Source organism: Pelophylax lessonae (assembly GCF_965119305.1).
Source record: "Pelophylax lessonae genome assembly, chromosome: 4".
NCBI lineage: Eukaryota > Metazoa > Chordata > Amphibia > Anura > Ranidae > Pelophylax > Pelophylax lessonae.
Window position 1 is genome coordinate 636,979,414 of NC_138771.1, and position 24,290 is coordinate 637,003,703.

General features: G+C 44.0%; 2 protein-coding genes and 1 long non-coding RNA gene across 3 annotated transcripts in view; 1 reads left to right on the forward strand and 2 right to left on the reverse strand.

The window, feature by feature from the left end:
- Window positions 1-24,290, forward strand: part of LOC309552384 — an 879,384-nt gene that overhangs the window by 124,138 nt on the left and 730,956 nt on the right. The window lies entirely within an intron of this gene.
- LOC309554714 (olfactory receptor 10A3-like) lies at window positions 3,345-4,289 on the reverse strand (the record flags this gene model as incomplete). The annotated part of the gene is made up of 1 exon (XM_082256418.1): window positions 3,345-4,289. The coding sequence occupies one exon, from the start codon at window positions 4,287-4,289 to the stop codon at window positions 3,345-3,347; it is 945 nt and encodes a 314-aa protein (XP_082112544.1).
- Window positions 23,075-24,046, reverse strand: LOC309554715 (olfactory receptor 10A3-like; the record flags this gene model as incomplete). Its single annotated transcript, XM_082256419.1, has 1 exon — window positions 23,075-24,046. One exon carries the CDS (start codon window positions 24,044-24,046, stop codon window positions 23,075-23,077), a length of 972 nt encoding a protein of 323 aa, XP_082112545.1.

A 24,290-nucleotide genomic window follows, 5' to 3' on the forward strand; every position in this document is an offset into this window, starting at 1 on the left:
ACTTCAAATTTCCTGTACATTTCTCTGAAATGTTCTCACTGGACCTTTTCTATGGGCTACAGGTCTGGCAGGTGACATTGTATATGCTACTGAGTTCCCTGAGTTGAGAGGCTTTGACCATCTGCTTTTTTTTCGATTTGGGTGCCTCAGAAGCTGCCAACTTCTGTAATTGCCCACCAGCCCACCCATCATCTGCAGCACAAAATTGTGGGATGTGGTCTGAAACTCCTCCTGGATCTGTGCTAAAGGTCTGACAGGTGGTGGAAGGGCCAGGGGGGTGGTCACTGCCTCGAAACCAAGGGCACTCAGCAATACATGGAGAGTGGATGTCCAGGGTGCCTGGCACTAGTGACATTCATGCTGGAAGATATAGCAACTACATTTAATTAGCAATCCTTGAAGGTAATTGACTGCAATTATGTATGGTAAAGGCTGTACTAAAGGCTTAGTTGTCACTCTGTTCATCTTTGCTTAAATTAAAAAAGGATAGGGGTTTCGTTTATATGTGAATACAATCATGTTTTAAACTATTTACTATGGTAAAAAAAATAATGAAGCAGTTTTCTTGGTTACACTATTTCTATTATTCCCTTTCTTGTTCTGTCAGTCCCTTCATGCTAAAGGATTGTTTGTCTTATGAGTCTAAAAACCATATTTTCTGTGCCTTTAGGTTTGTTTTTTTATCCTATATCAACACTCAACTGCCTTAACTGCTAGCTGGGGACTACCTCATCACCTGCCAATATCTGTAATATGAGAATGTTAAAAGTAAAGCCTAAGAACATTATTATTATTATACAGGATTTATATAGCACCAACAGTTTGGATAGCACTTTGCAACGTTAGGGCAAACAGTAAAGTTACAATACAATTCAATACAGGAGGAATCAGAGGGCCTTGCTAATTAGAGCTTACAATCTAAAATGGAGGGTCAAGTTATACAAAAGGTAACAACTGTGGGGGATGAGCTGATGGAGAAAATAAAAGTACAGTTGTTAGGTGAAGGCAGGATAGGCTTGTCTGAAGAGATGAGTTTTCAGGTATCGCCTAAAAGTGGATAGAGTAGGGGATAGTCGGACAGATTGGAGTAGGGAATTCCAAAGGATGGGAGAGGCTCGGGAGAAGTCCTGGAGATGAGCATGGGAGGAGATGACAAGGGAACCAGAGAGCAGGAGGTCTTGGGAGGAATGAAGAAAATGATATGGTTGGTTATTTGAGACTTTGTTAGTGATGTAGCTGGGGGCTTTGTAAGGTATTGTTAGTATTATTTAGTAAGGTTAGTTAGTATTAATTTATTTTGTTGGGTGAGTGGAGCCAATGGAGGGATTGGCAGAGAGGGGCAGCAGACACTAAGCGGTTGGCAGGATGGATGAGTCTGGCAGCAGCATTCATGATGGACTGAAGGGGGATAGCCTATGTAAAGGTAAGCCCAATAAGGAGGGGGTTGAGGTGGTTGAGGCGAGAAATAACCAGGAAGTGAATTAGGAGCTTTGTGGTGTCATTTGTTAGGGAGGGGCAGACATGGGAGTAAGTCACACATGTTCAAGTCACAAGCAAGTCTCAAGTCTTAACCTTCAAGTCTCAAGCAAGTCCCAAGTTACTGTGGCGAAAAGCAAGCAAGTCAAGTCGAGTCCCTGCTAGAAGTCAAGCAAGTCAAGTCAAGTCATTTATTTTGGTCAAGTCACAAATCAAGTCATAATACTGATCTATCCCAATTTTCACCTTTAAATCAGTTAAAAGTCAGTGGTCAGGAAAGGTTTTGTTTTATTTTCAACATTAACAAAACGGCTTAGTGCTTTTTTCTTGGCATATTAAAGAAACACTTTGAATGCCCAAACAGCTCAAAATCCTTCGTCCGGTCATGTTTCAAACCACAGTCACTAAAAACATGTTAAAGCGGAGTTCCGGCCAGAAAACAAAAAAATTGATAAAAATACCCCCGGGACAGTCAGGGCTAGTGCATTTCAGCAATGATAGCCTCTCAACTGTCCCCGGGTTCACTTACATTTTAGAAGAAATACTTACCTTGAAAATGTCTTGTCCAGCGCTGCCACCTCAGGTGTGGGCAGCTGAAGCCGGAGCGTCCTCTTCGGTGACGTCGGAGTCCCAGAATGCCCTGCACCGGCCCTGCTCGTCACTTCCGGTGCAGGCGCGTCATCCCTGCACAGCTTCTGGGCAAGCTGCTTAGCAGGTAATGATGCTTCTGCACCGGAACTGACGAGCGGGGCCAGTGCAGGCACATTGATTCCTGGGAGCGATGACGTTCAGCTCCCAGGAATCAACGAAAGAAGAAAGTGACGGCGGCGGCCGCAGAGGGAGGAAGAGGAAGTAAGGTAAGTATATTTTCTTTAAAAAGAAGGTAAGTGAATAAAAAAAATAAATAAATAATTATCCATTTGTTTTACAGGGGATTCTTAGCAAGCGGAAAAGGTAAAAAAAAAAACTCAGGGTGGAACTCCGTTTTAAGTAATTTCACTGTTAAACAGCCAGTGTCCTAAAATCAGAACACACTGAGGTGTTTTAAGTGACTGTGGTGTCAGAAACATACTAGGCACATTCATTTTGCTTTAACACATCTTGAGAAAATGCAAATATTTAATAACTTAAAAAAGTAAAGTCATTTCAAGTCAAATGTCTCAAGTAAAAGTCAAGTCTCAAGTCATGAATACCAAGTCAAAGTCAAGTCGAGTCTTTTATTCATTTTAGTCAAGCAAGTCTCAAGTCCTCAAACTGGTGACTTAAGTCTGACTTAAGTCAAGTCAGTGACTTAAGTCCCCCACCTGTGGGGAGGGGCGTATTTTGGAGATGTTGCGGAGGTTAAGGCAGCAAGCTTTGGAAAGTGATTAGATGTGAGCCAAAAGGAGAGTTCAGAGTCCAGGACTACATCTAGCACCCTGGCATGCGGGGATGTGTAAAAGAACATTGGAGAAAGACCTTAATGGGCTAAGCAATCCCCTGGACGCTCACATCTGACCAAGTGTCGATTGCGTAACATGATTTTTTTTTTTTAAAAGGCCCGTCAACCTAAAAAAAACTAAAAGTAACATTTCAGTCAGTTCATGGTTTCCTATGTGTGCTGCATACTCTAACAGCAAGATCTCCCTGCCAACATTCTGAACACTTCCACATAATTGCTGACTAAGTTCCAGCCCACCTGGAGTTTTGGGCATTTCTGCACACATTTGCATCCCGGCTTTTCCAGTAGTATTTGTAAAATAAATCAACCAACAGAGAGAGTATGAATTCCCTCCTTGTAAGAAAAACAAGAAACTGTTAGGTGGTTTCACATCTACAAAAAACTGCAACATCAGTTGCTGTATGTGGATGTTTAAACTTGGAGTTATCTATTGCAATTGCCAGGTGCCAAAAAGGTGTATATATTTTGTAATGGCCACTCTAATATCCTGGTTCCTCAAGCTGTAGATCAGAGGGTTGAATAATGGAGTCCCCAAGACATATATTAAAGACAAATTCTTTTTCGCATTGGAAGTACCAAATTTTGGTGAGAAAACATATATAGCTGCCAAGCTTCCAAAGTATAGGCAAACTACAGTGAGGTGGGAACTGCATGTAGAGAAGGCCTTCTGTCTCCTGATGGACAATGACATCTTCAGGATGGTGTTGAAGATGGAAATATAGGTGGCCATGATAAACACAAATGGACAGAGAAGAAGAGGAGTCGACAACATGGAAGTAACCAGCTTAACAGAAGAAATATCGGAACATGCAAGTTCTAAAACTGGACCAACATCACAGTAGAAATGATTAATGGTATCTGGACCGCAGAATTCTAACTTATATAAGAAAACTAATAGTACAACTGACAAGATAAATCCCGTTGACCAACATAATATGCCAATCTGAAGTTGAAGTCCAAATGTCATAATCACGGTATAATTTAATGGCTTACAAATGGCCACATAGCGGTCGAAAGACATGGTAGCTAGCAGCAGGCATTGAGTGATGGTGCATACTGTTAACAGATAAAAACAGGAAAAACATCTGATAATGGGTATTTTTCCACCCCCTGCAAGAGTCAGCCATAACATGCCCGGCAGAATATTGCTGGTGAAGAGAATCTCAGACAAGGACAGCTGGGACAGAAAGAAGTACATGGGAGAGTGAAGATTCCGACTGATAATAACCAAGACAATGACAAGGGAGTTTCCTGTTAAAGCCATGACATAAATAATCAGAAGGAAAACAAAAAGTAGAATTTTGAGATCATGGAGGTCTCCAAAACCCAAGAGGAGAAATTCGGTGACCACCGTCTGGTTTTTCACCACCATCACCTACAGAATCCAATACAGCATATAAATAGGACTTGGAAACAAGTAGCTTAAAAATTATGGACACAAAATTGTTCAGATTTTATTGTTTAGTTGTTTGGTATGTTTGAAATTCACTTTAATATGGAACCATGTCACTGGGTATGTGCCTACTGACAACAAGAAAATGTGTAGTACTGTGTATTTAGCTATTATTTTGCTGGTATTTTGTTATCTTTGTATTATATGCAGAACTAAAAAATACAATTTTTAAAAAATATGTTAATAATTTTGAGTTAAATTGGAACTGTAAAAAAGAAAAATGGGTGAACAGGCAGAATTTTTAATACAGAAGAGATATGCTTTGTCTCTTCTGCTTTAAAGTTACCTACCTGCCTGCCTGCCCCTGTACAGTGAGCTGTAGCAGTTGACTGTAGACATTTAACAATGCTAAAGATGACTGATCTCTGAGCGCATGTGCTACAGTGATGTCATGTTGGCCCGGCCAATGAAGATGGCCGCTCAAAGATGTCAGCGACCGGCAGAGAGCTCATGGACTCTGCATCTCTGGACTGAAGGTGAGTATAGTTCCACTTTATGTAAATATGAAAAGTTGAAAAAAATATATCATATTTACTACCTGGAATATGGGAGTTGATTTACTAAAACTGAAGAGTGCAAAATCTTGTGCAGCTCTGCATGGTAGCCAATCAGCTTCTAACTTCAGCTTGTTCAAATGAAGTGATACTAAAGTTTAATTTCTTTAAATTTAACCGGTTGCCGACTGTGCACAGTATATTTACTGCGGCAGTCAGCCCTGGCCAGGCAAAGTGACGTAGATCCTTTTAGAGCCAATAGCGGGCAAGCGCGCGCCCGCTGAGGCGCGCACCCGCCTCGGCTCGTTCACAGAGGAGTGCGGGCGTGTGACTGGCCGACCCGATGTCCGCCGGTCACACTACGATCGCCGGTACAGCGGGAGAAAGACAGAGCGGCTTATGTAAACAAGCCGCCTGTCATTCTCCCCTGTGTAAAAATGAAGATCAGATGGTTCTACTATGTAGAACCGTTGATCTTTGTTCAACGGTTCTACAAAAAAAACCCTGGTCAGGAAGGGGGTAAAATCTTCCGGGGCTTAAGTGGTTAAAAATAACAAACATGTTATACTTACTTGCTTGGTGTAATTGTTTTGCACAGCACACCCCCGATCCTTCTCTTCTCGGGTCCCTCGTTGGGTCTCCTAGCCCCTCCCTCTTGCCAAGTGCCCCCACAGCAAGCAGGTTGCTATGGGGGCACCCGAGCCGCTGCTGGGCGTATCCATTCAGACACGGAGCCACGATGTGGCCCCACCACCTCTCTTTCCTCATTGGCTCACTAACTTTGATTGACAGCAGCCAATGGTGCCCTGCTGCTGTCTCAGCCAATGAGGAGAGAGAGTCCCGGGCAGCTGAGACTCCTGTGCAACATTCCTGAATTGAGATGGGCTCAGGTAAGTATAAGGGGGCTGCTGCACACAGAAATAATTTGTCAATAATATCTTGATTTTGTAACATGTGTATTTTCCTTTTAACCTAAACCACATTGTGGGTGTATGTCCTCTCCATCGGTCAGCCCGGCATGGGAGAACAGCGCCGTCTATTGGGCGCTGTGAAGGCAGGCGCAGGTTCTTTCTTGCTGACAGCTCTCTGGGCTGTCCACCTCGCTTCCCTCGTTTGCCCCGCCCGCGTACAACGCGGTCGAGGCATCACTTACGTGCCGGTGGAACGTAGGTGGCCGGCCACGCCCCCATAGGTGCCGCCTCTGGTGGGGGCGGGTCCGGCTCCTGCGATCCAGGGAGCCCACGGCACACATCAGCCCAATTAACCCATGCAATTAAGTGCACCTGTGTATACAGCATTTAACCAAGCTCCCGGCGGTGGCTAATTGCACAGCCTGCCGTTGGAGACTTGGAAACACATGCCATCCAGACACTTCTTTTTGTCCATGCTTGTATGAGGTAAGGGATGTACTTTTTTGCTTCAATTCTTGGTCCAATCTGTCTAAATATGATGCAGTGATGTGGTTCCTGCTCATACAAACATTTTACCTGCCTCCCTGTGGCTCATTCTTGTAATAAGCTACACATAATTAAACAAGCACCCTATATCTACAAGCACTACATGTTCTGTGTGTATAAGCCGGCTGCATATAGCAGCGCTGCTCACACCAAGAATCCCCACAGGTGCATTACTCAATTAGATCTCTCTATTTGATCACATACAAAACATGGTCCCCTCTCTTATTATACCCTGTGGTCTATTTTTTCTTTCTCTATTTATTATAGCTCTTGCATGGTGTTATTTTGGGCTGATTGTTGGTAGCCATTTGGACTCCAGCTTGTCCGATTGGATAGGACGTACTACTTATCAATTTATATTGGCAATTCGTGATCCATATGGGTTTCACTCCATGACAATACAGCTCCGGCCAGGCTCCAATCTACTCTGCTTTTATCCGAGCAAGCATCTATTTTTGTGCATAGTCAACCATGTAAGTGAAATGTTGTTCCCTTCCTTTCCTTCATGATTATGTGTTGTATCATATTATCACTGTATTGTTTAAATATGGAGAAAAACAAGATGGAATATTGTTATTATACATATTTCTTGAATACTTACAGAAAACCATCCAGAGTCACCCCTGATGAAGAGGCTGTGACCTCGAAACGCGTCGGGCATCTGCTCTTCGATTGGATGGTTGAGTCTGAGATTTTGCACACTACTATGCTTGCTTACCCTTTTTAATGTGAAGCTACCTTTTCGTATATTTTTGTATATTGTGTTTAAATAAAATTTCAACTTTTTAACATATATTTGTTGTCAACAAACAAATTTGTTATGTGCCTTTAAAGTCCCACCCTAGGGGAAACCACTCTTCTTTGATCTATTTAACAGGGATGTGGCACACAATTTAGAGGGCGTGTACAGGAGCATACATTAATCTGCTGCACACAGAAGGTTTTTTATCTTAATGCATATAATGCATTAGGATAAAAACCCTTCTGACTTTAGAACCACTTTAAGCTTTGACAAAAAAAAAACCTGGAAAGCTGATTGATTTTTATGCTGATAGATTTTTATCCAGAGCTGCACCATTTTTAGCACTCTCCCATTTTAATAAATCATACCCATGGTGCACTAATATTCTGTGAAGAGACCCGAATAGTAAAGGTCTTGGAAGGGACACGGCTCCCTTAGAGGTGGCAGAGATGGAAGCCATTGATCCACTGACTGTGGAAACTTCACACTGGACCTCATGCGACTTGGATTATGTGCCTCTCCACTCTTCCTCCAGACTCTGGGATCTTGATTTTCAAATGAAATGCAACATTTTACAGTCAGTGATTATTTGGGGAGCCATGACATCTGCTGGTGTTTAGGGATGATCGAACTTTTCAAAAGTTCGGTTCGGCCAGAACATCCGAACTTCCCGAAAGTTCGGCCCGGATTTCAGAACACCATTGAAATCAATGGGAGCCGAACTTCGGTAATCAAAAATCACCATTTTGAAGCCCTAAAACCCAATAAATGCCCCTAAAAAGTGCCTAGGGTTCTGGGTCATACCCCAGGGACTATTAATCACACAAGAAAAAGTTCTTAAAAATTGTCATTTTTGATAGAGAGCCAATTATTGGAAGAATTAAAAAAAAAAAAATGTCTTTGGATTTAGTGTCTGGGGTGTCTAAAATGTGTACCTGTGAAGTTTCAGCTCTGTAGCATGTCCAGAACCATGATGTTCGGCACATCGCGGATCGGGTGAACAGATTATTGGGTGGGGCTGGGGAAGACCCAGCTGTCATGGTACACGTGGGTACCAATGACATAGGCAGAGGAAGACGGAGAGTCCTAAACGATTTCAGGGACTTAGGCGCTAAGTTGAGGACTAGGACCTCCAAGGTAGTATTTTCCGAAATACTACCTGTACCTCGAGCCACACCAGAGAGGCAGCGGGAGATTAGGGAAGTTAACGAGTGGCTGAGGAGCTGGTGTAGTAAGGAGGGTTTCGGGTTCCTGGAGAACTGGGCCGACTTCTCAGTCGGTCACCGGCTCTTTGGTAGGGACGGATTGCACCTAAATGGGGTGGGTGCAGCCGTACTGGGTGAGAGGATGGCCAAAAAGTTAGAGGGGCTTTTAAACTAGGGAATGGGGGGGAGGGTACAGATGTAGAATTAGCCAGTGGAAAGCAAGTTTCAGAGGGCAGAAATGGGGGCATTAGCGGTAGGGTGTTCGGAGCCCCTATACCCAGGGTGGGTACGGGGAAAAATCAAGAGAGCAGCCTAAAAACATCAAAATTACGAGGCTTATATACCAATGCCAGAAGCCTGGCCAACAAGATGGGAGAGCTGGAGCTGCTGATGTTTGAGGAGGACTTAGATTTTGTGGGGATAACTGAGACTTGGTTTGACAGCTCTCATGACTGGATGGCGACCATTCAGGGGTATTCCCTTTATCGCAGAGATAGAGAGGGTAAAAAAGGGGGAGGGGTATGTTTGTATATTAAGAACAGTATACAGGTAAATATGAGGGATGATATTAATAATGGAGCTATGGACGAGGCAGAATCCCTATGGGTAGAGCTTCAAAGGAAAGGCACGGTGGGGAAGGTAATATTGGGCGTATGCTATAGGCCCCCAAACCAGAGGGAGGAGGGTGAGGTGGACCTCATGTTACAGATAGGATTGGCAGCAAGGATGGGAAATGTCATTATAATGGGGGACTTTAATTATCCTGATATAGACTGGGCAGAAGGAACCGCGCATTCAGCCAAGGCTCGGCAGTTCCTAAATGTTTTGCAGGACAATTTCATGGGTCAGATGGTGAATGCACCGACAAGAAACAATGCGGTACTTGACCTACTGATTACCAACAATACAGACCTGCTCACGGATATAGAAATACGGGACAACTTAGGGAACAGTGACCATAGGTCAATTGGTTTCAGTATTAATTACAGTAATAGGAAACACAAAGGTAATATAAGGACACTGAATTTCAAAAGAGCCAATTTCCCTAAACTGCGCTCGCTGCTAGAAAATATCAATTGGGATAGAACCCTGGGAACAAAGAACACGGAGGAAAAATGGGAGTGCTTCAAGAGCATACTTAACAAGGGGGTGGACCAGTGCATTCCACAGGGAAATAAATTTAAAAGAGCAAAACTAAACCCTGGGTGGCTAAACTCCAACATAAAAATGTATATTAGAGCTAAAGAAAAGGCCTTCAAAAAATACAAGACTGAGGGGTCATTGGCAGCATTTAAGCATTACAAAGAGTGTAATAAGAAATGTAAAGATGAAATCAGGGCGGCTAAAATAGAACACGAGAGACATATAGCGGAGGAGAGTAAAAAGAACCCCAAGAAGTTCTTTAAGTATATAAACAGTAAGAAAGCGAGGCCAGAACACATTGGCCCCATAAAAGATGATAAAGGAAAAATGGCCACTGAGGACAGAGAAAAGGCGGAAGTGTTAAATAATTTCTTTTCTTCAGTCTTCACAAAGGAATCGGGGGGCTACACGAACCCCGCTTGTAAGGCCGAACTAAATAATACACCTCAGGAAGTGCCGCCATGGCTAACAGAGGATAGACTTAGAGCTAAACTAGAGAAACTTAACATAAATAAATCCCCGGGACCGGATGGCTTGCACCCAAGGGTTCTAAATGAGCTCAGTCAGGTGATTGCCAGACCATTATTCTTGATCTTTAAGGATAGTTTACAGACGGGTATGGTGCCAGCTGATTGGAAAAAAGCCAACGTGGTACCAATATTTAAAAAGGGGCCGAGATATATCCCGGGTAACTATAGGCCGGTCAGCCTAACATCTGTAGTCTGCAAAATTTTGGAGGGGATGATAAGGGACCACATACAAGACTTTAGTAATGAAAACGGTATTATAAGTAGTAATCAGCATGGATTCATGAAAAATTGTTCATGCCAAACCAATCTATTAACCTTCTACGATGAAGTGAGCTGCCACTTAGATAAAGGTAAGCCTGTGGATGTGGTGTATCTGGACTTTGCAAAGGCCTTTGACACCGTTCCCCACAAACGCTTACTGTACAAACTAAGGAAGGTAGGTATGGACCATAAGGTGAGTACCTGGATAGAGAACTGGCTCCAGGGGAGAGTACAGAGGGTGGTGATTAATGGGGAGTACTCGGATTGGGCGGGTGTGGAAAGTGGGGTCCCCCAGGGTTCTGTCCTGGGACCAATCCTGTTTAATTTATTCATAAATGATCTAGAGGAGGGGATATCTAGTACAATCTCAGTATTTGCAGATGATACTAAATTAGGCATGCCAATATCTTCTATGCAGGATGTGGAAATCTTGCAAGCAGACCTGAACAAAATAACGGGGTGGGCAACTACATGGCAGATGAGATTTAATGTAGAAAAATGTAAAGTAATGCACTTGGGGGCCAGAAACCAGAAAGCAAGCTACTCACTAGGGGGGGAACCTCTGAGTGAGTCTAGGATGGAAAGGGACCTGGGGGTACTGGTAGACAACAGGCTTGGAAGTGGCATGCAATGCCAAGCCGCTGCAAGCAAAGCCAACAGAATACTGGGTTGTATAAAAAAGGGGATTCACTCCAGAAATAAAGAGATTATTCTTCCACTCTACAAGACTCTGGTCCGGCCACATCTGGAGTATGCTGTCCAGTTCTGGGCACCGGTCCTCAGGAAGGATGTGCTGGAACTGGAGAAAGTCCAGAGAAGGGCAACAAAAATAATTAGGGGAATGGAGGACATCGGCTATGAGGAAAGACTACAAGCACTGAACCTATTCTCTCTGGAGAAGAGACGCTTGAGGGGGGATATGATATCAATGTACAAATACTGTACTGGCGACCCTAGCATAAGGAACAAACTATTTAGAGTAAGGGAATACAATAAGACACGTGGCCACTCACTAAAACTAGAGGAAAGGCGGTTTAACCTTAAAGTGCGTAAGGGGTTCTTCACTGTAAGAGCGGTAAGGATGTGGAATTCTCTTCCGCAAGCAGTCGTATCAGCGGGGAGCATTGATAGTTTCAAAAAACTATTGGATGGACACCTTAAAGACCACAACATACAGGGGTATACAATGTACGGTTAAAAGCAAACACACACACATAGGTTGAACTGGATGGACTTGTGTCTTTTTTCAGCCTCACTAACTATGTAACTATGTAACTATGTAACCATAATAAAAAAAAGATTTTTTGTATTAGAACACTTACAGAACAGGTTAGTGGCTTCTCGCTTTTCACACCTTGCCGGTTTAGTAGCAGGCGTTTTTTTTGGGCATTTTTTGGGTTCTTTCGAGGCAGGAAAAACATCTGAACTTGTGTATAGTGCTATATATACCACACAAGTTCAGATGTTTTGCCTACCTCTAAAGCAGTGGTTCTCAATTCCGGTCCTCGGGACCCACTAACAGGCCAGATTTTAAGTATTACCTTGGGGAGATGCAGACTAGAATACTGCAATCACAGAGCAGCAAATGGGATCACCTGTGATGTAATTTAGTTATCTTGCAAACCTGGCCTGTTGGTGGGTCCCGAGGACCGGAGTTGAGAACCACTGCTCTAAAGAACCCAAAAAAATGCCCAAAAAAACGCCTGCTACTAAACCGGCAAGGTGTGAAAAGAGCGAAGCCATATTACAGATCTATAATTGCACTAACACAAATGATCTTTTTTTTATGGTTCTGGACATGCTACAGAGCTGAAACTTCACAGGTACACCTTTTAGACCCCCCAGACACAAAATCACACAAAAAAAGTTCTTAAAAATTGTCATTTTTTGATAGAGAGCCAATTATTGAAAACATTTAAAAAAAAAATTCTTTGGATTTAGTATCTGGGGGGTCTAAAAAGTGTTCCTGTGAAGTTTCAGCTCTGTAGCATATCCAGAACCAGAAAAAAAAAAAAAAATTTCAGTAGAGCAGGGATGGTGGGAACCTTTTTTTTACACCTCTTCATGCTTCCCTCTGCTGACCAGCTTTATGGAGATGCTGATTTCATTTTCTAGCAGGGCTTGGCACCGCCCACCCTGCCAAAAGTATCAATACCTGGTCACATGATCATGGTGTCACTTTGCTTGATTGGCCAGCAAACGCAACTGACCTAACCCCATAGAGAATCTGTGGGGTATTGTCAGGAGGAAGATGAAAGACACCAGACCCAACAATGCAGATGAGCTGAAAGTCTCTATCAAAGCAGCCTGGGCTTCCATACCACCTTAGCAGTGCCATAGGCTGATCGCCTCCATGACATGCCGCATTGATGCAGTAATTCGTGCAAAAGGAACCCCGACCAAATATTGAGTGCATACTATACTGTACATGGACAGACTTTTCAGTAAGCCAACATTTCTGTATTAAAAATCCTTTTTGTTTTTGGTCTTATGTATTATTCTAATTTTCTAAGCTACTGAATTTTAGGGGTGTCACTAGCTGTAAGCCATAATCACCAAAATTAAAAGAAAGAAATGCTTGAAATATATTACTCTGTGTGTAACACATCTATATAAATTATATGAGTTTCACTTTTTGAATTGAATTACTTAAATAAATAAACTTTTTGATGATATTCTAATTTTATGTATTAATATATCTATCTCCATTAATTGTATTAATGTGAAAATAAAATAAACAAAAGCATAAAATAAAACTGAATGATGATATCAATTAAAAAAAAAAAGCTGCAATAAATACAATAAACAGAGTTGGTTTATGAATAGTTCCTTGACAAAATTATTTCTTTGGAAAATGTCTACTTTGTACCTGGTAAAATAGCATCCAGTACCATAATAAATCGTATTCTTATTCTTCCCAGTGCTTTATATTCCTATCTCTTACAGCCAAGGGAATACAAACTATCTGGCATTAGAATTGACTAATTATTGTTTATTGTCAGAGGACTGTTACATACAGACTGTTTAACCATGCTCAAGATATAAACAAAATATCGTCAGAAAATAAGAAGTCCTTGGTGTAGTAATAATAATTAGTAAGAGTTCGATCTCACATGAACACAACTAATTACTAATTAATAATAATGCAAAATAATGTACTTTATTTTAGTCAAAGTTGTAAACAAGATTTTCAAAAAATTAGGAAATCCATCACAAGAATATTTCCCCTAAATGTTATCTACATCTGAAGATGTGTTTGCATTAGAACAAAATTAAGATAGAATTATAATTTCTTATGAAAAAATATGTACTGTAGTAACTAATTATAAAATATAAGTAAATTGATACCACAGTTGCTTCATCAGTTGGTACCATTTCAGTCAGTAAGGAGTATGTAAAAATTAGAAATAGCGGCTTGGCTTTAACTGGGCTAAGTTCCCTAAGGACTCGTGGGTGTAAGGCATCTGGACCTGGTGACCTATTCACATTAAAGTATTTGTTACCCCAACATTTCATATTCCTGATATATGCCTGGTGTAACATGAACTTGTATAAAAAAAGTATCTTCTTCTCTTTGAATTGCTTCCTTTGTGAGAAATCCCTGGCGTTCCTGTCAGTCCCTTTGCTTTCCTATTAAAAACTGACCACACTAAGCAGGAAAGCACATTGTGGTCAGTTCTCTGGCTATTCTGGAAACTCAGCCTCCTCTTCACCAATGATCAGACTTGCCCTGACATATACCCCCTGCACAGCCATTCACTGGGAAGCTCAGCGTGCTTCTGCTTCTCTTCCCCCAGTTCTTAGGAAGCTGAGAGAAGAGGGAATGTGATCACTTAAAAAAAAGGAGAAAAATATATTTAAAATGCTTTTTTTTATATCTATACACAAATGTTTTGCCTTTCATTTCTACTTTAAACTGAATGGGTAGTTTTACAAGGTGATCGTTTACAATCACTTTAAGTTTCTCTAGTCTCTTTTTTACCACAGAGGTACCTTTGGTGAAACACCATTATTATTATTGTTAATACTACAGTGCATCCGGTCCAGAATCAAGGCAAAGATCTCGGGAAGGGTAGAGAAAAATTTCTGAAGCATTGAAGGTCCCAATGAGCTCCATCATCTGTAAATGTAAGAAGTTTGGAACCACCAGGACTCTTCCTAGAGTGATCAGAGGAGAAGGGCCTTAGTCAGGGAAGAACCCAATTGGTCACTCTGACAGAGCTCCAGCATTTTTCTGTAGAGAGAGGGGAACCTTTCAGAAGAACAACCATCTCTGCAGCACTCCACCAATCAGGCCTGTATGGTAGAGTGGCCAGACAGAAGCCACTCCTCAGTAAAAGGCACATAACAGCCCGTCTGAATTTTTCCAAAAGGCACCTGAAGGACTCACAGACCATGAGAAACAAAATTCTCTGTTCTGATGAGACAAAGATTGAACTCTTTGGCCTGAGTGGCAAGCGTTATGTCTGGAGGAAACCAGGCACCGCTCATCACCTGGCCAATACCATCTCTACAGTGAAGCATGGTGGTGGCAGCATCATGCTGTGGGGATGTTTTTCAATGGCAGGAACTAGTCAGGATCAAAGGAAAGATGAATGCAGCAATGTACAGAGACATCCTTGAAGAAAACCTGCTCCAGAGCGCTCTGGACCTCAGGCTGGTGCGAAGGATCATCTTCCAACAGGACAACGACTCTCTGCAAACAATTAGGACAATGAATGGGTGGAGCATGTGATATATAGAGTCACTATATATTTCAAAGTTTTGTGTGTCTAAATGTAGTTATGACTAAGGCCTCTTAGGCAGAAACGCGTCAACTGATCTTATCAGCAGTTGTGTTCTGTGGTTCCTGAGTGAAGATTGAGATTTTTTAAGAGCAACTACTGGTGTGTGGATCATCTTTCTACAACGACCCTAAGCACACAGGTAAGATAACAAAGGAGTGGCTACAGAACAACTCTGTGAATGTCCTTAAGTGGCCCAGCCAAAGCCCAGACTTGAACCTGATTGAACATCTCTGCAGAGATCTGAAAACGGCTGTGCACTGATGCTCCCCATCCAACCTGAAGGAGCTTGAGAGATCCTGCAAAGAAGAATGGGAGAAACTGCCCAAAAATAGGCGTGCCAAGCTTGTAGCATCATACTCAAAAAGACTTGAAAGTGTAATTGGTCTTTTTTTTGCTCATTTCAATGTATTTTTACGCTAGAATTTAGCCATAGATGTTTTAATTTTCTCTTTTATGCGTGTTACCTATTAGAATACAATGACTAATGCACTTGTTCAACCCCTTCCCGACAGGAAGCCCCAGGGACCACAACATACAGGTACTTCCTTGTTTAGAAGCACATGCGTGCCCTGTGCTGATCTGTGCTGTCAGTTTGTCAGCAGGTTACAGCCAATCATTTTGGCTGTATACCTGCTGATCGGCTGTGGCCAATCACAGCACAGAGATCTGTGTGTTGGTAAACACAATGCACAGATCTGGCTGGATTTCTCCCTGCTTTCAGTTACAGTTCAGGACTGAAAGCAAGGAGAGATGCAGCCAGATAATCTGTGAGTAAAAGCAGCACACATATACTTGCATACACTTGTTAGGCATGCAGTTAACCCCTTAATTGCCCTACCGATCACTCCTGACACCCAGCCGGAATCATTAGTACAATGTAAAGTATTATCACTGATCATTGTATTAGTGTCAATAGCAATGTCAGCGTTAGTTAGTCAGCTAGTGTCCCTCCCAGACAGTGTCAGTTAGTGCCAGATTGTTCGCCACACTATCAAAGTCAAACTATAACTAACTAACTAACTATTACTAGTATAATGTCTGTCTGGATCAGTATCTTGATCACAATCAGAGCTATACTAGTGTCCCCAATAGTATATTGTCACCAAAAACGCGATGTTAACAGGATCAGTGCCAACACTTGTAGCAGAATACATTTTTGCCTACATTTATGAACCGATTTGATTTTGCTGAATTTGGTTTATAATGGCAAGTAGAAAATATTGTTTTTATTTTTAAATAATTGGTCTTTTTTCATTTATATAATAAAAAAAAACACCACCAAAATAAAGCTCTATTTGTGTGAAGAAATTATATACCGTATTTATAGGCGTATAACACGCACCTCACATTTAGGAGGGAAATTTTAGGAAAAAAGCTTAAAATTTTAAATAAACAGCATTGAACTCCGAACTATTTTTTTTAAATCAAATGCAGTCTTACCTGTGCCCATGAATGCAGCCTCATCAGCGCAGTGTCCCCAATGTAGCCTCGCCAGCGCGGTGTCCCCAATGCAGCCTAGCCAGCGAAGTGTCCCCAATGCAGCCTCGCAGCACAGTGTCCCCAATGCAGCCTCACCAGCGTGGTGTCCCCAATGCAGCCTCGCCAGCGCAGTGTAATGCAGCCTCGCCAGCGCAGTGTCCCCAATGTAGCCTCACCAGCACAGTGTCTCCAATGCAGGCTCGCCAGCGCAGTGTCCCCAAAACAGCCTTGCCAGCGCCATTACATTGCATTACATTGCATTACATTGCATTACATTACTTTTTAAAAAAATCCGGGCAGCGCTGAGGCAGAGGGGGGCGGGCCGTGCGAGGAGAAGCAAGTATGAGCCGCCGCTGTCATCTGACGTCCCGGCGCCTATGATAGACGTCACGTGTCCCATGTCCCGGCATTGGGCCACTGTGCTGTCTATCATAGGAGGCGAGACTTCCTATGACAGCAGCCGCTCGTCCTTCCTTCTGCTCTGCCTGGCCCGCCCCCCTCCTCTTCCTCTCAGCGCTGCCTGGCTTTTTTTTTTTTTTATATTTTTTTTATATTTTATATATCGGCGTATAACACGCACTGGTTCTCTGCCCTCCATGTTTAGGGAAAAAAAGTGCGTGTTATACGCCGATAAATACGGTAAATTTCATTTGGATATAGTGTTGCATAATTGCTCAAAAAGTAGTGCGGGGCTGAATAGCAAAAAATGGCCTGGTCATGAAGGGGGTAAAATCTTCTGGAGGTCAAGTGGTTAACTCATGTTTAAAACACTACCATTTGCCTTGTGTGCCCTTTGTTGCAAATATTTGATCCCATTGAGTGTCGTGCAGTAAGGATCGCAGATAATTGAAGTTAGCTTTTTTTAAATTTAAGATTATAGGACTTTAAATGTACTACATAGAAGAAAAACAACGTACAAATAAAAGCATATTTTATTACATAAAAAAATAGTATCATTAAAACGTCATTCTAGATTGATATAGTTATCAGCTAGCATATAAGTGTAGCACCCTACTAGGTAGGTGCTAGGTAAAGTATAGTTTGCTCTGCCTGCTTCACAGGGGAGCCTGATCAGTAGTTAGGCCTGTTGCATGTGTCCGTGTGTGATTCACTTGGTCTAAGGGAGTGTCCCCACTGTGTCCAATAGGGGAGCCTGTTGGACAGTGGAGGAAACCCAGCCAGTGACGCACAGGCTTTGTAACTGTCCCAGAGGGTTGGCACAGGCAGTAGTGCATCCTGGGATATGTTATATAAGCCAAGGGCACATGTGACAGGGGGTCTTTGGGCGGGAAGCCAGGGTCCCAGGAGGAGGGTGATGGCTGTCTCTCCTCCTGCTGCTGAGAAAAGTGGTCACAGGCGGTCGACCTAGTGGTCCAGAAGTGTGGTGCTGAGCCAAGAGGTCCTGTGGATACTGACAGTGGAGCAAGTGGCAGAGCGACCTGAGGACAAACAGTGTCTGTGAGTACCAGGGAGCTTGCCAGGGGTCTGCCCAGGACGGGGACCACTCCAGGAGGGTGTCAGTGGACAGAAGGTCAGCACACACAGTCAGTGAGAAAGGGGGTGCCAAGTTAGAACCTGAAGAGTAATCAAAGTGAGAGTCCATATTCTTTATCTTCACTTCAGTGGCAAGGTGAAGCAGCGGCCTTGCCGCATTCTGCAGTCAGTTGTCCTCAGAAACTGTGCATAGTTCAAGTTGGAGTATTCCACTCATCCCTTCTCCTATCCAATTTCTAAAATAAAACACAAAAAAACAAATACCCTGGACTGATCATTGTCTGAGCCAAGTGTTAATGTTAAAGTTTCTACAGACTGTTGCTATGGGTAACCCAGGGGAATCCAATCTCAGTAGCTCCCTAGGGGGTAGTGCTACATAAGATTGATGCGCTTTGTGAAAAAGGGCTTCCTTGGGATCCGTGTTGAGTTAGATATAGATATAAATACAAGAAATCCAATCTGGAAAAAGAGTATCATTAGAGAGGCCACATCCACCAAACTCCTAGGTATCCCCAAAAAAGTAACATAATTGTGAAGTTTAGAAAAAGATAAAACTCCAAATTGAAGTAAACAAATAATATCTAAAGTGGTAGTTTAATGTGGTGGCAGGAACCAAAAAAGTCCCAACTTTATGATAAACTGCCAGAAGGACCCCAAATTGAAGCAGACAAACAATAACCAAAGTGATGGCCAGTTACAAGGATCAACGGTGTGCCAACCTGAAGATAAATCACCAAAAGGATTCCAAAAAGATACTCCATCCAACATGTGAGGAGAAAATATATAAGCACATGACCCCATGTAGCCAAAATGGCGACCCTGATATTCCCAGTCAATAAAAGTTCTCCTCGAATAACAGAAATTCTAGCTTATCCATTTAATTTGCCAGGCTTCTTAAATTTGTGTACGTATTCCTGTTTTTTATTCCATTAGTACTCATTTATGAGCAATACCTTGACTTGAGGCCTGCCTGGAGCCGGAGGGTGCTGTCATGTCTCCGTGATTGTTGCCTTGATGGGACATCTTTGATCATCTGGGAGTGCTCTGCTGATTGCTCTGTCTTTATCTATTACCTTTGTAACAACTTATCCAACTCTGGATGGACATCTCTGGGCTTTTCTAGTTCCCTATATTTGGGAGGATTATCTGACAGCAGTTTAACCACTTAGGGACCTTAAGTCCCCTCCCTGCCTCTCCATCCTCAACAGTAACTCCCCTCCCTGCCTCTCCATCCTCAACAATAAGCCCACTCCCTGCCTCTCCACCTTCAACAATAACCCCTCTCCCTTCCTTTCAACTCTTACCAATAACTCCCTTCCCTGCCTCTCCACCCTCAACAATAACTCCCCTCTCTGCCTTCCAACCCTCAGCAATAGCCCCCCTCCCTGTCTCTCCGCCCTCAACAATAAATCCCCTCCCTTCCTCTCCAAACTTAACAATAACTCCCCTCCCTGCCTCTCCACCCTCAACAATAACCCCCCTCTCTGCCTCTCCACCTTAAACAATAACTCCCCTCCCTGCCTCTCCATCCTCAACAATAACTCCCCTCCCTGCCTCTCCATCCTCAACAATAACTCCCCTCCCTGCCTCTCCATCCTCAACAATAACCCCCCTCCCTGCCTCTCCATCCTCAACAATAACCCCCCTCCCTGCCTCTCCACCCTTAACAATAACTCTCCTCCCCGCCTCTCCACCCTCAACAATAACTGTGGCCCTGCCTCTCCACCCTCAACAATAACCCCACTCCCTGCCTCTCCACCCTCAACAATATCCCCCTTCCTTCCTCTCCACTCTCAATAACCCCACTCCCTGCCTCTCCACCTTCAACAATAACCCCCCTCCCTGACTCTCCAACCTCAACAATAACTCCCTTCCCTTCCTCTCCACCTTCAACAATAACCCCCCTTCCTGCCACTCCACCCTCAACGATAACCCCCCTCCCTTCCTCTCCACCCTCAACAATAACCCCCCTCCCTTCCTCTCCACCCTCAACAATAACTCCCTTCCCTGCCTCTCAACCCTCAACAATAACCCTCATCTCTGCCTCTACACCCTCAACAATAACTCCCCTCTCTGCCTCTCCACCCTCAACAATAACCTCCCTCCCTGCCTCTCCACACTCAACAATAAACCCCCTTCTTTCCTCTCCAACCTCAACAATACCTCCCCTCCCTGCCTCTCCACCATCAACAATAATTCCCCTCCCTGCCTCTCTACCTTTAACAATAATCCCCCTCCCTGCCTCTCCACCCTCAACAATAACTTGCTCCCTGCCTCTCCACCTTCAACAATAACCCCCTCCCTGACTCTCCACGCTCAACAATAACCCCCCTCTCTTCCTCTCCATCCTAAACAATAACTCCCCTTCCTGCCTCTCCATCCTCAACAATATCTCACCTCCCTGCCTCTCCATCCTCAACAATAACCCCCCCCCTCCTTGCCTCTCCACCCTTAACAATAACTCCCTTCCCTGCCTCTCCACTCACAACAATAACTCCCTTCCCTTCTTCTCCACCTTCAACAATAACCCCTCTCCCTTCCTCTCCACCTTCAACAATAACTGCCTTCCCTGCCTCTCCCCCCTCAACAATAACTCCCCTCTCTGCCTTCCAACCCTCAACAATAACCCCCCTCCCTGCCTCTCCACCCTCAACAATAAACCCCCTCCCTTCCTCTCCAACCTCAAAAATAACTCCCCTCCCTGCCTCTCTCCCCTCAACAATAACCCCCCTCTCTGCGTCTACCCTCAACAATAACCCATCTCCTGGCCTTTCCACCCTCAACAATAACCCCCCTCCCTGCCTCTCCACCCTCAACAATAACCCCCCTCCCTTCCTCTCCACCCTCAACAATAACCCCCCTCCCTTCCTCTCCACCCTCAACAATAACTCCCTTCCCTGCCTCTCAACCCTCAACAATAACCCCCATCTCTGCCTCTACACCCTCAACAATAATTCCCCTCTCTGCCTCTCCACCCTCAACAATAACCTCCCTCCCTGCCTCTCCACACTCAACAATAAACCCCCTTCTTTCCTCTCCAACCTCAACAATACCTCCCCTCCCTGCCTCTCCACCATCAACAATAATTCCCCTCCCTGCCTCTCTACCTTTAACAATAATCCCCCTCCCTGCCTCTCCACCCTCAACAATACCTTGCTCCCTGCCTCTCCACCTTCAACAATAACCCCCTCCATGACTCTCCACGCTCAACAATAACCCCCCCTCTCTTCCTCTCCATCCTAAACAATAACTCCCCTTCCTGCCTCTCCATCCTCAACAATATCTCACCTCCCTGCCTCTCCATCCTCAACAATAACCCCCCCCCTCCTTGCCTCTCCACCCTTAACAATAACTCCCTTCCCTGCCTCTCCACTCACAACAATAACTCCCTTCCCTTCTTCTCCACCTTCAACAATAACCCCTCTCCCTTCCTCTCCACCTTCAACAATAACTGCCTTCCCTGCCTCTCCCCCCTCAACAATAACTCCCCTCTCTGCCTTCCAACCCTCAACAATAACCCCCCTCCCTGCCTCTCCACCCTCAACAATAAACCCCCTCCCTTCCTCTCCAACCTCAAAAATAACTCCCCTCCCTGCCTCTCTCCCCTCAACAATAACCCCCCTCTCTGCGTCTACCCTCAACAATAACCCACCTCCTGGCCTTTCCACCCTCAACAATAACCCCCCTCCCTGCCTCTCCACCCTCAACAATAACCCCCCCCCTTCCTCTCCACCCTCAACAATAACCCCCCTTCCTTCCTCTCCACCCTCAACAATAACTCTCTTCCCTGCCTCTCAACCCTCAACAATAACCCCCATCTCGGCCTCTACACCCTCAACAATAACTCCCCTCTCTGCCTCTCCACCCTCAACAGTAACCTCCCTCCCTGCCTCTCCACACTCAACAATAAACCCCCTTCTTTCCTCTCCAACCTCAACAATAACTCCCCTCCCTGCCTCTTCACCATCAACAATAATTCCCCTCCCTGCCTCTTTACCTTTAACAATAATCCCTCTCCCTGCCTCTCCACCCTCAACAATAAATTGCTCCCTGCCTCTCCACCTTCAACAATAACCCCCCTCCCTGACTCTCCACCCTTAACAATAACCTCCCTCTCATCCTCTCCACCCTAAACAATAACTCCCCTCCCTGCCTCTCCATCCTCAACAGTAACTCCCCTCCCTGCCTCTCCATCCTTAACAGTTATTCCCCTCCCTGCCTCTCCATCCTCAACAATAACCCCCCTCCCTGCCTCTCCAACCTTAACAATAACTCCCCTCCCCGCCTCTCCACCCTCAACAATAACCCAGGTTCTTCCTCTCCACCCTCAACAATAACCACACTCCCTGCCTCTCCACCTTCAACAATAACCCCTCTCTCTTCCTTTCCACCCTTACAAATAACTCCCTTCCCTGCCTCTCCACCCTCAACAATAACTTCCCTCTCTGCCTTCCAACCCTCAGCAATAGCTCCCCTCCCTGCCTCTCCACCCTCGACAATAAATCCCTTCCCTTCCTCTCCAAACTCAACAATAACTCCCCTCCCTGCCTCTCCGTCCTCAACAATAACCCCCTCTCTGCCTCTCCACCCTGAACAATAACTCCCCTCCCTGCCTCTCCATCCTCAACAATAACTCCCCTCCCTGCCTCTCCATCCTCAACAATATCTCCCCTCCCTGCCTCTCCATCCTCAACAATAACTCCCCTCCCTGCCTCTCCACCCTCAACAATAACCCTGGCCCTGCCTCTCCACCCTCAACAATAACCCCACTCCCTGCCTCTCCACCCTCAACAATATCCCCCTTCCTTCCTCGCCACTCTCAATAACCCCCCTCTCTGCCTCTCCACCCTCAACAATAACTCCTCTCCTCCCCTCCACCCTCAACAACCCCCCCCCCACCCCCACTCCATAATACCTCCCCTCCCCTTCCTTGTATTCATAACACAAATAAACCAACAGAGAGAGTGCAAATTATTTTTAATGACCAAAGAAGGTGTGCAAACTCAGGAACAGAGTCCCAAGGAAACATAAGAAACGGTTGGGTGGATTGACATCTACAAAAAACTGCAGTGTTAGTTTTGGATGGACTGACCCTGTATGTGAATGTTTCCTTTAAGAAATTTGGTTTGGCGCATGTTTAAGGCAATTGCCAAGTGCCAATAAGGTGTATACTGTATATTTTGTAATGGCCTCTCTAATATCCTGGTTCCTCAAGCTGTAGATTAGAGGGTTGAATGATGGAGTCACCAAGATATATATTAAAGACAAATTCTTTTTTGTATTGGAAGCAATTTTGGGTGAAAAAATATATATAGATGCCAAGCTTCCAAAGTATAGGCAAACTACAGTGAGGTGAGAACTGCATGTAGAGAACGCCTTCTGTCTCCTGATGGAGGATGAGATCTTCAGGATGGTGTTGAAGATGGAAATATAGGTGGCCGTGATGAGCACAAATGGGCAGACAACAAGAGGAGTAGACAACATGGAGGTAACCAGCTTAGTAGAAGAAATATCGGAACATGCAAGTTCTAAAACAGGACCAATGTCACAGTAGAAATGATTGATGGTATCTGGACCACAGAATTCTAACCTATATAAGAAACCAAATAGTACAACTGACAAGATAAATCCTGTTGACCAACAAAATGTGACAATCTGAAGTTGAAGTCCAAAGGTCATGATGATAGTATAATGTAATGGATTACAAATGGCCACGTAGCGGTCAAAGGACATGATGGTTAGCAGCAAGCACTGAGTGACGGTGCATATTGCTAGTAGATAAAATTGGGAAAAACACCTGATAATGGATATTTTTCCACCTCCCGCTAGAGTCAGCCATAACATGCCGGGCAGAATATTGCTGGTGAAGAGGAACTCAGACAAGGACAACTGGGACAGAAAGAAGTACATAGGAGAGCGAAGATTCTGACTGATAATAACCAAGACAATGACAAGGGCATTTCCTGCTAAAGCCATGACATAAATAATCAGAAGGAAAACAAAAAGTGGAAATTTGAGATCATGGAGTTCTCCGAAACCCAAGAGGAGAAATTCTGTGACCATCGTCTGGTTCATCACCACCATCACCTACAAAGTCCAATACAGCGTATAAATAGGTCTTGGAAACCAGTAGTTTTCAAATTATGGACACAAAACTGTTCAGATTTTATAGTTTAGCTATTTTTTATATGTTTGAATTTTTCTTTTTAGATGGAACCATGTCACTGGGTATGTGCCTACTGACAACTGATTGAAGCGAATGTATTGTATACGCTTTGTTTTATCTTTGCTGGTATTTTTTTATCTTTGCATTATATGCAAGACTAAA